Source organism: Oncorhynchus mykiss, chromosome 27, assembly GCF_057628025.1.
Source record: "Oncorhynchus mykiss isolate SJ-2025 chromosome 27, ASM5762802v1, whole genome shotgun sequence".
Classification (NCBI taxonomy): domain Eukaryota; kingdom Metazoa; phylum Chordata; class Actinopteri; order Salmoniformes; family Salmonidae; genus Oncorhynchus; species Oncorhynchus mykiss.
Window position 1 is genome coordinate 24,796,868 of NC_143048.1, and position 13,133 is coordinate 24,810,000.

The 13,133-nt window shown below is 46.3% G+C and overlaps 1 protein-coding gene across 2 annotated transcripts in view; it reads left to right on the plus strand.

The window, feature by feature from the left end:
* Positions 1-13,133, plus strand: part of LOC110507804 (CD166 antigen homolog A) — a 74,620-nt gene that overhangs the window by 53,389 nt on the left and 8,098 nt on the right. For both annotated transcript variants that reach the window (XM_021588080.3, XM_021588079.3), the window contains exons 2-6: positions 7,882-7,988; positions 11,148-11,349; positions 11,517-11,581; positions 12,041-12,128; positions 12,414-12,572. In XM_021588080.3, coding sequence (XP_021443755.2) covers positions 7,882-7,988; positions 11,148-11,349; positions 11,517-11,581; positions 12,041-12,128; positions 12,414-12,572 — 621 coding nt within the window. The remainder of the gene's footprint in view (positions 1-7,881; positions 7,989-11,147; positions 11,350-11,516; positions 11,582-12,040; positions 12,129-12,413; positions 12,573-13,133) is intronic.

The following is a 13,133-nucleotide window of genomic DNA, read 5'->3' on the forward strand; positions in this document are numbered from 1 at the left end:
CCGACGCCTCAAATCCAGTATGGAGCGAACGGAGTATGCCGGGGCCCCCTCAATGTCCAGGGGGCGGAGGAAACTCCCGCATCTCAGACTCCTGGAGCGGGCCAGCCACCACCGGCCTGAGGAGAGACACATGGAACGAGGGGTTAATACGGTAATCGGGGGGAAGCTGTAACCTATAACAAACCCTGTTCACTCTCCTCAGGACTTTAAATGGCCCCACAAACCGCGGACCCAGCTTCCGGCAGGGCAGGCGGAGGGGCAGGTTTTGGGTCGAGAGCCAGACCCGGTCCCCCGGTGCGAACACCGGGGCCTCACTGCAGTGGCGGTCTGCGTTCTCTTTTTGGCGCAGCACGGCCCGCTGAAGGTGAACACGGAGAGCTTCCCATGTCTCCTCTGCGCACCTGAACCAGTCTTCCACCGCAGGAACCTCGGTCTGACTCTGATGCCAAGGCGCCAGAACTGGCTGGTACCCCAGTATGCACTGGAAGGGAGAGAGGTTAGTGGAGAAGTGGCAAAACCCTCACGTCCTTAGCCAAGGTAGGCCACCATTACCTCCCGCTCAAACAGCGCACTGTCCGACCGATCCCAGGATGACCAGACGAGGGTGACGTGTGGGCCCAATAGATCAACCGGTCACGAACAGCAGACGGGACGTACAGACGCCCAGCGGAACAATGGAATGGGAGTGGGCTCTGCACGTAACGCCTGTTCAATGTCCGCGTCCAGCTCCAACACTACCGGCGCCACCAGGGGATTGTGGGAGTGGGATCTATGTCCTGCTCCTCTGTGTCGTACAGCCGGGACAATGTGTCTGCCTTCACGTTCTGGGAGCCTGGTCTGTAGGAAACGGTAAACACAAAACAGGTGAAAAACATGGTCCACCTTGCCTGAGGAGGTTTCAATCTCCTCGCTGCCCGGATGTACTCCAGATTGCGGTGGTCAGTCCAGATGAGGAAAGGGTGTTTAGCCCCCTCAAGTCAATGTCTCCACGCCTTCAAAGCCTTGACGACAGCTAACAGCTCCCGGTCCCCCACATCATAGTTTCGCTCCGCTGGAATGAGCTTCTTCGAGAAGAAAGCACATCGGCTGAGTTTTGGTGGCATACCCGAGCGCTGAGAGAGCACAGCTCCTATCCCAGCCTTGGACGCGTCCACCTCCACTATGAACGCCAAAGAGGGATCTGGATGGGCCAGCACGGGAGCCGAGGTAAACAGAGCCATCAGGTGACGAAAAGCAAACGCACCGGGCCCCCCTTCAGCAGTGAGGTAATGGGAGCCGCTACCTGACCAAACTCCGGATAAACCTCCGGTAGTAGTTGGCAAACCCTAAGAACCGCTGCACCTCCTTTACCCTAAGAACCGCTGCACCTCCTTTACCCTAAGAACCGCTGCACCTCCTTTACCGATACCCTAGGAAGGAGACGGACTGCTGGAAGAACAGGCACTTCTCAGCCTTGACGTACAGGTCATGCTCCAACAGGCGACCAAACACCCTGCGCACCAGGGACACATGCTCGGCTCGTGTAGCGGAGTATATCCGAATGTCATCAATATACACCACTACACCCTGCCGGTGCAGGTCCCTGAAAATCTCATCTACAAAGGCCTGGAAGACTGATGGCGCATTCATCAACCCGTACGGCATGACGAGGTACTCATAGTGCCCTGAGGTGGTACTGAAAGCCGTCTTCCATTCGTCTCCCTACCGGATACGCACCAGGTTGTAAGCTCTCCTGAGATCTAGTTTGGTGAAGAAGCGCGCCCCGTGCATGGACTCATTCACTGTGGCTATGAGCGGTAGCGGGTAACTATACCTCACAGTGATCTGGTTCAGACCCCGATAGTCAATACACGGGCGCAGACCTCCCTCCTTCTTCTTCACAAAAAAATAAACTTGAGGAAACGGGTGAAGTGGATGACCGAATGTACCCCTACCCAGGGATTCGGAGACATATGTTTCCATAGCCTCTGTCTCTGCCTGTGGAGAGGGGATACACGTGACACCTGGGAAGTGCAGCATCTACCAGGAAATGTATCGGTGCAATCGCCCCGTTGATGGGGTGATAATTGAGACGCCTTCTTTTTGGAGAAGGCGAGCGCCAAATCTGCATATTCAGGGGGAATGCGCACGGTGGAGACCTGGTCTGGACTTTCGACCGTAGTAGCACCAACGTAGTAGCACTCTCGCAACCACCCCGTGAGAGCCCTCTGTGGCCAAGAACCAGTGGGATCATGACAAGCTAACCAGGGTAGGCCTAGCACCACGGGAAATGCAGGAGAGTCAATAAGGAAGAGACTAATTCTCTCCTTGTGACCCCCCTGCGTCACCATGCCCAGACGAGCGGTGGCCTCCCTGATCAACCCTGACCCTAATGGTCGACTATCGAAGGCGTGAACGGGGAAGGGCACAGCCAAGTGAACAGCCATGTGAACAATGGGGATCTCTAAACTATGGGTGAACGATCTATCTATAAAATTCTCTCAATCGCCTCAATCGATGAGCGCCTTATGCTGGGAATGCGGGGAAAACTCAGGAAAAGTGACATACACAAACATGTGCAACAGAGGGTCTGGGTGAGAATGGTGCCGGCTCACCTGGGGTGACGCCAGAGCGCCCTGGATGGACAGGTCCACCAGCTGGTCGAACGTGAGGGTGGTGTCTCTGCAGGCCAACTCCCGATGGACGTCCTCGCGCAGACTGCAGCGCTAAATGTCGATCTGGGCCCTGTTTTTCCATCCCGCGCCGGTAGCCAGGGTCCGAAACTCCAGGGCGAACTCCTGGGCGCTCCTCGTCCCCTGCCTCAGATGGAAGAGGTGTTCGCCCGCCGCTCTACCCTCGGGCGGGTGGTCGAAGACTGCCCGGAAGTGGCGGGTGAACTCCTCAAACTGGTCCAACTCTCTTCACATGGTGTTGGCCAACTCCAGGGCTTTCCCGGTGAGGCCCGAAGGAGCCGGGTGGACGGTTGCCAGGTATAACTCCAGCTGCAAGAGGAACTCCTGGCAGTTCGCAGCTGTCCCATCGTATTCCTGGGGAAGGGAGAGACGAATCCCACTGGGACCAGGAGAAGGAGGGGCGTGTAGTGGAGACCTTGGCTGTGCTGGTGGAGGTGCTGGGAGGTGCTGCGCTGTCTCTCCCAGCAGTCCATTGTCTGGACAATGCGGTCCATGGTGGTGCCAAGATGGTGGAGCATTGCTGCGTGCTCCCGGACGCGCTCCTCCACCCCTATACCCGGGGTACCTGCTCCTGCTGACTCCATAAGTGTGGTCCGGAATTCTGTAAGGGGTGCATACTGGCGGCAGAGAAGTCAGGCGCAGAAGAGCAAAACTGATTTACAACGGCGCAGTTTAATAAATAAAACCACCGTTAACAGTACAATAATCAATGGGTAAAACCCATCACACACCAGCATAATGTGCACAAGCATTACAATAACCAATTCCGGACAAGGACATGGGGGGAACAGAGGGTTAAATACACAACATGTAATGATGTAATTGAAACCAGGTGTGTGGGAAGACAAGACAAAACAAATGGAAAATGAAAGGTGAAGATCGGTGACGTCGACCGCCGAACGTCGCCTGAACAAGGAGAGGGACCGACCTCGGAGGAAGGCGTGACAACTAACCATTTACATAGGTGTTCTTTGTATGATATGAAATAAAGTGTTTCATTAAGCATTGTGTACCTAGGATGCCTAGGATGCACCTAGGATGCAACCCCTGTACACAACAGCATTTCATACCCACAAAGCAGCATCCATTATCATACCAAAACTATGATCTTGGTTGAGCTAAGATAACCATACTTTAGGTCTGGGCAAGTGAGATCACCACACGATGGCTTCTAGGGCTTTCTTACTTTGTCTTTCCTTGATTACTCGCATCCTATCTCCTCACCTTTATTGTATTGCAACTGTATTGTCCCTCCCCTCTCACCTTCTTCTCCAATGGGTTTTTAGAAGGGGATGAGGAAAGGAGTCGAGGAAAGATGAATTGAGAAAGAGAGGAAGAATAGCCTAATTGAACAACAATCTCTCCCAAAACATGAATATCCAATCTTATAACAGCCTACTTTATCCATTTGATCCCTGATTCGTTGAATGAGGGAATCATTTTAGAAAGACATAATGTTGCAATATTTTATATCAAGGGTGGGAACCATCCTCCAGGATAGCTACTGGGTATGCAGACATTTGTTCAAGCCCTGGTATAACTACATTGTAGCCTAAACATCAGCTGCTCAACAGGACCTTGATCAGCAGACTTGGGCTGGATCAATAGCCAAGCATGCACACCCAGGAGCTCTCCAGATGGAGGGTTGACCATATTTTGACAACATGTGACTAACAGTGCAGTTCTACTTTGTGGAGCGGTTAAGTGCCTTGATCAAGGGCATAAGGGCAGGAGATGGTAGGTCTACATGGGATCAGACACAGCAGCCTTCCAGTGTCAATAATGTTTACTTTTTAATGTAGATTATAATAATAGTCATGGAAAATGTGTAACAGTGAATAATCAGGTCTCTATAGCATTTAGTCATTTGTGAATTTTAGTAAACATAGTCTAATGGACCGACTTGGAAAAAGACAGCACTTCTTTCATCCCAAATCAAGCACTGGAATGCAGTGTAGCTGTCACGGTCTTCATAAAGAGGAGACCAAGGCGTAGCGTGGTAAGCGAACATAACTCTTTAATAAAAGAGAGAACACTGAACAGAACTAAACAAACCATGACGCAATATGGCTAGTGCAGCACAGGCAACTAAACATAGAATAACAACCCACAAAATGACCAAAGCATATGGCTACCTAAATATTGTTCCCGATCAGAGACAATGACAAACAGCTGCCTCTGATTGAGAACCAATCTAGGCAACCATAGACATATAAACACCTAGACTAGAAAAACCCCTAGACATACAAAAAACCCTAGACATACAAAAAACCCTAGACAATACAAAAACTAAACAAACCACCCTTGTCACACCCTGACCTAACCAAATAATAAAGAAAACAAAGTTAACTAAGGTCAGGGCGTGACAGTATCGTCTGTAGAGATAGCATACTCTGCTGCTTTTGTTGGGGAGATGCTGCAATGGAGGTGATTCATTTAATGTAAAATTAAGGACAGTTGAGTACTTGGTTTATTGTTTACGTATGGGGTTAAGGCTTTTTACCAGTAAATCTAGCAGATACAGTTTGTTAATTTCCGTCCTTTAGCCTCCAGTCTAGGTGTTTTATTAGTTCTATGGCTCTGCTATGTCATTTCCTTTCCTAACCACCCCCTAACCCCGACCTGAAAAGGCTGAAATGTGAGTGCTGTTGATGGCTAGCTGAGCAACACCTTGTATTCAGTTACTCCATGATGTCGTGTCTTTAAACGAATCATGTAAATTGAATTAACTAGGAAGTCGGGGCACCACAGAAGATCAGATTACAAAGTTATACTTTTCCAAATATAACTCTTCAGATATTTTAATATCTGATCAATTAGTCTTCTATTTCTGAATTATTCTTTACCTCACGTCACTCATTTGAAAGTCGAAAATTGTTGGTTATCTGCACAAACCCCGCCTTTACTATAAATCATCCATACACCAATTGGCTTAATCATTTATTTTACTAACTAACTAAATAATCACAGAAATGCATAATCAAACAAACAGTAGATATTGGTTACTAACAGATTCCCTAGTGGGATAAGCCAATATGACGGCTTAGTGGACAAAGGGAAGTGGGTGTGGACTGAGAAAGTGCTGGAAAGACAAAATGGATTCATTACATAGTCTATAATTATCGACATTGAAATGCTAGTCATTCGCACAGGAACGGCCGCTCATTCGAGGATAATTGCAAGTACATATTTACGGTGTATGTCATTGTTGTCTTCTCTATTGGAATCCGGTCCGTCTGCTGGAGAATTCATCCGAGTCTCTCTCTTTCTGTTTCCCTGAAGATCAAAGTATTTCATGATTAGAATGGATACTTCAGAGTACCATTCAGAAATGTTCTCATAGAATAGGTGTTTCGGCGGTTGTCGGTATTCTCGTCCCAGGTTTACATAATTTCTAGCTGCAGACTAGTAATTTGTATCTAACATTTGCTCTTATTCTGTAGGGATTAATAGTCTCAGAGTTGAACCATTTCCAGATGTGTAGCCAATGTTCCATGTGGTATAGTTTTTTTGTTTTGGGTCTCAAACCTGTGCTACCTCAGTTTACACCGAGGTATGCATGGTCTTAACTATTCGCAATCACAGCTCACACTGTGGGTTTGCTTAGTCTGAAGAGGATTTCCTCAGGAGGGGTTTTTATTCGTAACAATAGAAAAGGTGGTTCCATGACGCCAGATCATGTCTGTGCTCACGGGGACGGGCCAATGACTTAGTTAAACTTTAAAGGGAATACAATTCCCTCACATAAAATGTTTAACATCACATTATATCATTTCACAAATAGTTTCATCTTTACTCATTCAGTTTATACAAGAATTAGATGCAAACACAGTAATTGAGAAATGTACACATTCAGAGATATATTATGTGTGTTTCCTGTCCTTTGTGAGGTCACCAAATGAAACACATTCAACATAACTGTCCCTTAAGTGTCCACTGACCCTTCCCACATTCTCACAAGTGGACATATAGTTTCATTTTGGGGATTTAGGAGTTCGGCCACGTGAAATCCTTTGTTCACTCTGTGGTCTCTCTCTCTGCATGAAAAGGGGAAGAGAGTCTCCGCCAGGAATTTACGACCTGAGATAACAGAACCTGGGTGTAGGAGAGAATGAGAGAGGGGGAAGCTACGATCTACACCCAGAAAGGGCCACATCATGACAATGAGGACCTCTTTTTTTCCCTTCTCTATGCCTGTGTGACAATCCCTTCCATCAGTCTCTCTCTCTCTCATGCTGGACTTTGCCCCTGTTTTCTCACTCTCTCATGCTGGACTTTGTCTACACAGCAACATATTGTACAGATTGGGGGTGGGAAAGGATGTGAAGTAAAGTGGCTGTAAATAAGCCATTTCAAATGTTGGCTACACTTGTGCATTTTGTTAATGTGCTACAAGGTAGACTGACACCTGTCAATTAACAACCTGATAGATATTTATGAAGATGAGTTGACATTCCCCACAACAGTCAGTAAGACCTGATTTCATTTGAAAGTCAATAGATCTCGGGCTGTGTTAAATATAATTAGATTTTCCCACAGACAAGGCCTCCTGAGTGGCGCACTGGTCAAAGGCACTGCATCGCTATGCTAGCTGTGCCATTAGAGATCCTGGTTCGAGTCCAGGCTCTGTCGCAGCCTGCCGTGACCGGGAGACCCATGGGTCGGTACACAATTGGCCCAGCGTCGTCTGGGTTAGGGGAGGGTTTGGCCGGCAGGGATGTTCTTGTCCAATCGTGCACTAGCAACTCCTGTGGCAGGCTTGGCGCAATGCATGCTGACATGGTTGCCAGGTGTATGGTGTTTCCTCTGGCACATTGGTGTGGCTGGGTTAAGCGGGCATTGTGTCAAGAATAATTTTTGCATATATATTTTTTACTTTTACCCCTTTTTCGTGGTACCCAATTGGCAGTTACAGTCTTGTCTCATCGCTGCAACTCCCATACGGACTCGGGAGTGGCGAAGGTCGGGAGCAGTGCGGCTTGCCTGGGTTGTGTTTCGGAGGACGCACTGCTCTCGACCTTTGCCTCTCCCGAGTCATACGGGAGTTGCAGCGATGAGACAAGACTGTAACTGCCAATTGGATACCACGAAAAAGGGGTAAAGGTTTAAAAATAAATATATAAAAATATATTTTCCTGACTGAGTAAATGACCAGTAAATTCCTTTTCCTGACTGAGTAAATGACCATGTGTTTTTCTCTCTCTCTCAGTGAGCGCTATGGATACTGTTATCGGCCTGTATGGAGAGACCGTTGAGGTGCCATGCAACAATGGAGCCCCCAAACCAAAGGACCTGTTCATAACAAAATGGAAATACGTAAGTTGTTGATATACACTGAGTATACAAAACATTAGGAACACCTTCCTAATATTGAGTTTCCCCCTCTTGCCCTCAGACCAGTCTCAATTCATCAGGGCATGGACACTGCAAGGTATCCCACAGGGATGCTGGCCATTGTTTACTCCAATGCTTCCCACAGTCGTATCAGGTTGGCTGGATATCCTTTGGGTGGTGGACCATTCTTGATACACAATCCATCCACCTGACAGGCGTGGCATATCAATAAACGTATTAACCTCTCTAGGGTACGTGGGAACGTCCCACCTGACCAACGTTCAGTGAAAGTGCAGGGCGCCAAATTCAAACTACAGAGATCTCATAATTAAAATTCCTCAAACATACATGTATTATACACCATTTTAAAGATAAACTTGTTGTTAATCCCACCACAGTTTCCGATTTCAAAAAGGCTTTACGACAAAAGCATACCATGCGATTATATTAGGTCTGCACCTAGACACAAAAAACACAGCCATTTTTCCAGCCAAAGAGAGGAATCACAAAAAGAAGAAATATAAATAAAATGAATCACTAACCTTTGATGATCTTCATCAGATGGCACTCATAGGACTTAATGTTACACAATACATGTATGTTTTGTTCAATAAAGTTCATATTTATATCCAAAAATCTCTGTTTACATTGGCGCGTTGTTATGTTTTGCCTCTAAAACATCCGGTGACAAAACATCCAGTGAAAGTGCAGAGAGCTACGTCAATTTACAGAAATACTCATCATAAATGTTGATGAAAATACAACTGTTATACATGGAATTAAAGATAAACTTCTCCTTAATGCAACTGCTGTGTCAGATTTCAAAAAAGCTTTATGGAAATAGCACACCATGGAATAATCTGAGTACAGCGCTCAGAGACCAAAACAAGCAATACAGATACCCGCCATGTTATGGAGTCAACAAAAGTCAGAATTAGCATTATAATTATTCACTTACCTTTGATGATCTTAATCAGAATGCACTCCCAGGAATCCCAGTTCCACAATAAATGTTAGTTTTGTTCGATAAAGTCCATCATTTATGTTCAAATACCTCCTTTTTGTTTGTGCATTTAGTACAGTAATCAAAATGCGCAGGCACTAGGTCCAGACAAAGTAAAAAAAGTTATATTACAGTTCGTAGAAACATGTCAAACGATGTATATAATCAATCGACCCCACAGACACTGTATATTGGATAGGCTAAGACTTGAAAACCTACAAATCTCAGATTTCCCACTTCCTGGTTGGATTTTTTCTCAGGTTTTTGCTTGCCATATGAGTTCTGCATTACTCACAGACATCATTCAAACAGTTTTAGAAACTTCAGTGTTTTCTATCCAAATCTACTAATAATATGCATATCCTAGCATCTGGGCCTGAGTAGCAGGCAGTTTACTCTGGGCACGCTTTTCATCCGGACGTGAAAATACCGCCCCCGTCCTCCCGGGTGGCGCAGTGGTTAAGGGCGCTGTACTGCAGCGCCAGCTGTGCCATCAGAGTCCCTGGGTTTGCGCCCAGGCTCTGTCGTAACCGGCCGCGACCGGGAGGTCCGTGGGGCGACGCACAATTGGCCTAGCGTCGCCCGGGTTAGGGAGGGCTTGGTTGGTAGGGGTGTCCTTGTCTCATCGCGCACCAGCGACTCCTGTGGCGGGCTGGGCGCAGTGTGCGCTAACCAAGGTTGCCAGGTGCACGGTGTTTCCTCCGGCGCATTGGTGCGGCTGGCTTCCGGGTTGGATGCGTGCTGTGTTAAGAAGCAGTGCGGCTTGGTTGGGTTGTGTATCGGAGGACGCATGACTTTCAACCTTCGTCTCTCCCGAGCCCTTACGGGAGTTGTAGCGATGAGACAAGATAGTAGCTACTACAACAATTGGATACCACGAAATTGGGGAGAAAAAGGGGTAAAATTCAAAAAATAAATAAATAAAAAAATAAAAAAATACCGCCCCCTACCACAAAGAAGTTAAACCGCATGATCATTACACAAGTGCATCTTGTGCTGGGGACAATAAAAGGCCACTCCAAAATGTGCAGTTTTGTCTCACAACACAATGCCACAGATGTCTCATGTTTTGTGGGACCGTGCAATTGGCATGCTGACTGCAGGAATGTCCACCAGAGCTTTTTTCCAGAGAATTTAATGTTAAGCCGCCTCCAACGTTGTTTTAGAGAATTTGACAGTGCGTCCAACTGGCCTCACATCTGCAGACCACGTGTATGGCGTTGTGTGGGCGAGCGGTTTGCTGATGTCAACGTTGTGAACAGAGTGCCCCATGGTGGTGGTGGGGTTATGGTATGGGCAGGCACAAGCTATGGACAGCAAACACAATTGCATTTTATCAATTGCAATTTGAATGCACAAAGATACCGTGACGAGATCCTGAGGCCCATTGTCGTGCCATTCATCTGCCGCCATCATCTCATGTTTCAGCTTGATGTCGCAAGGATCTGTACACAATTCCTGGATGCTGAAAATGTCAGTTTTTCTATGGCCTGCATACTCACTAGATATGTCACCCATTGAGCATGTTTGGGATGCTCTGAATCGACGTGTACGACAGCATGTTCCAGTTCCCGCCAATATCCAGCAACTTTGCACAACCATTGATGAGGAGTGGGACAACATTCCACAGGCCACAATCAACAGCCTGATTAACTCTATATGAAGGAGATGTGTCGTGCTGCATGAGGCAAATGGTGGTCACACCAGATACTGACTGGTTTTCTGATCCACTCCCCTACCTTTTATTTAAGGTATATGTGACCAACAGATGCATATCTGTATTCCCAGTCATGTGAAATCCATAGATTAGGGCCTAATGAATTTATTTAAATTGACTGATTTCCTTATGAACTGTAACTCAGTAAAATCTTTGAAATTGTTGCATGTTGCATTTATATTTTTGTTCAGTATATATGTATACATGTCCTCTTCAAGCTTTCAAACTTCCAGAGCAGCAACAGTGTAAAAATAATGATTAGATATTCTAAAATATCTGTTAATAAGTCATAAACGAAGTCTATTTAGCTCCTTCACCATTAGTGGGTGAATGATATGTTCAATGGTTTCTATACCAAGTCCTACAGTTGTACAGCTCCGTTAGCTAGTTTTTTAATACCCAAACTGTTTTATATTTCCAGGACAATGGGGACCTGCTGACCCAGCTGAAAGACCAGGATGCCTCTGTCATAGCCACCAACCAGTACAAAGACCGTGTCAGCATGGCCGAAAACTCCAGCCTGCTGATTGCTGCAGCATCACTGAAGGATGAGAAGATTTTCACCTGCATGGTGGTGGCTGGGGCTGACATCTCAGAATACCCTGTCAAACTCCTTATCCACAGTGGGTACATAAGGGCAATATTGCAGCCATACTAATGCATGCTATGGAATGGGCCTTTGAGGTACAGGTCAATGCTGTGCTGTGTGATATTATGATGGTTAGTCAGAGTGATAGTGAGTGCTTTCTGAGATGCCTACAGCTTGTTAATGTTATTAACTGTTCTACAGAGGCTCCAACCGGAGTGGAGATCACAGCCCTAGCCGCAGAGCTGGAGATTGGCAAACCAACCCAGGTAGGTTCATCATATGCTTTTGCTTATGCCTAGATTATATTAAGCAGGAATATCAAGGGAAATTGTTCATTGGAGATGAAGTATCTTGAGGCAAACTAAAGAAGGACGGTGTGGCTGGAATGAAGAGTGCTTTGAAGTGATCCTGATGAATTAGTAAACAGCAGAATATCCCTCCTCCAATTAAAACAACCATGGGATGGATCTAAGAGGAGGTTTAAAATGCTTTGGGCATTTCATGCTACATGGGGGGGGGGGGGGGGGTTCACAAATGCAGTAGATCCACCACAGATGAGAGCTAATTTGCACAGATATTTTATCAATTAAGCAACAAAAATATTGGAATTTTATTGAGCTACTTTTATAACGTAAGGATTTTCCAACCTTTTGTATGCCCTTGTGGATTGTTCTAAAATAAGATTTTTCCACTTTTTTCCTCGCTTTGTTTTATCGTCTGCACAGCTAGGGCAGTGCAGCGCCCCTGATTCCAACCCAGCTGCCAACATCACATGGTTCAAGAACAAGAAACATCTGGTGGCGGATGGGAAAGGTACGTTATTGAAGTTCTGATAGATTATTTACAAGTGGTAAACAACTGCAGGGGGCTGAAGATTGCACATTCACACATTTCACTTGTTTGGTGTGAGATTCCACAAGAACCGAGTAGTTAAATATCACCTCTCGAGCTACATATTTTCTTCAATTCTCATAAATGTGTCTGTTTCTACAGGATCCAAAATGTCAGTAACTTGGTGATCATATTATTGTTTATCTGTGTGTCGATATGCTACTCTGTAACCATACCATTTCTAATCAGTATTGTTGTTATTTTTAGGCATTACAATCAGTTCCAAAGTGAAGGTGGACGAAGTCACTGGCCTCACCACCACTTCTTCCACTCTTCAGTACACAGCAGAGAAGGGAGACACAGATGCTCTGTTCACCTGTGGGACCCTGAACGCATTGTCCTCCCCAGTCTCCTTCACTGTCACCTGTAAGTAACCAGAGAGCCACCAAACTACTCCAACTACCCAAAATAGCCCAACTACCTAAACTGCTCCAACTAACTACCCAAACTTGCCCAACTACCTAAAAGGCCCCAACTAACTAGCCAAACTGCCCCAAAGACCTAAACTGCCCAAACCAACCTCAAACTCCCTCAACTACCCTTACTACCTAAACTACCCAAGATGCCTCAGCTACCTTAACTGCCTCAACTATCCTTACTGCCTGTAACTGCCCTAACCGACACAACTTCCCTAACGGCTGTCTGTCCTAGGAAGGCTATTGATCTGCTATCAGCCTCAGCAGCCAGCAGTCAGTGTATCGACAACCAGATTGATGGCTGTTTTATTTTCAACTTATAGTCCGATCATTTGTGCCTCTATGGCTCTTTTCTTGCAGCCCAGACAGACAAGAATAATGACACAATAATGACACTAATTTAAAAATTATGTGTCCATGAGTCTGTTGTGGGAGTGATTCGGAGCGTAGCGTTCGAGGAATAGCATAGTCAATGTTATTCACTCGAAATGGCCCTTTAAATAGGACCTCG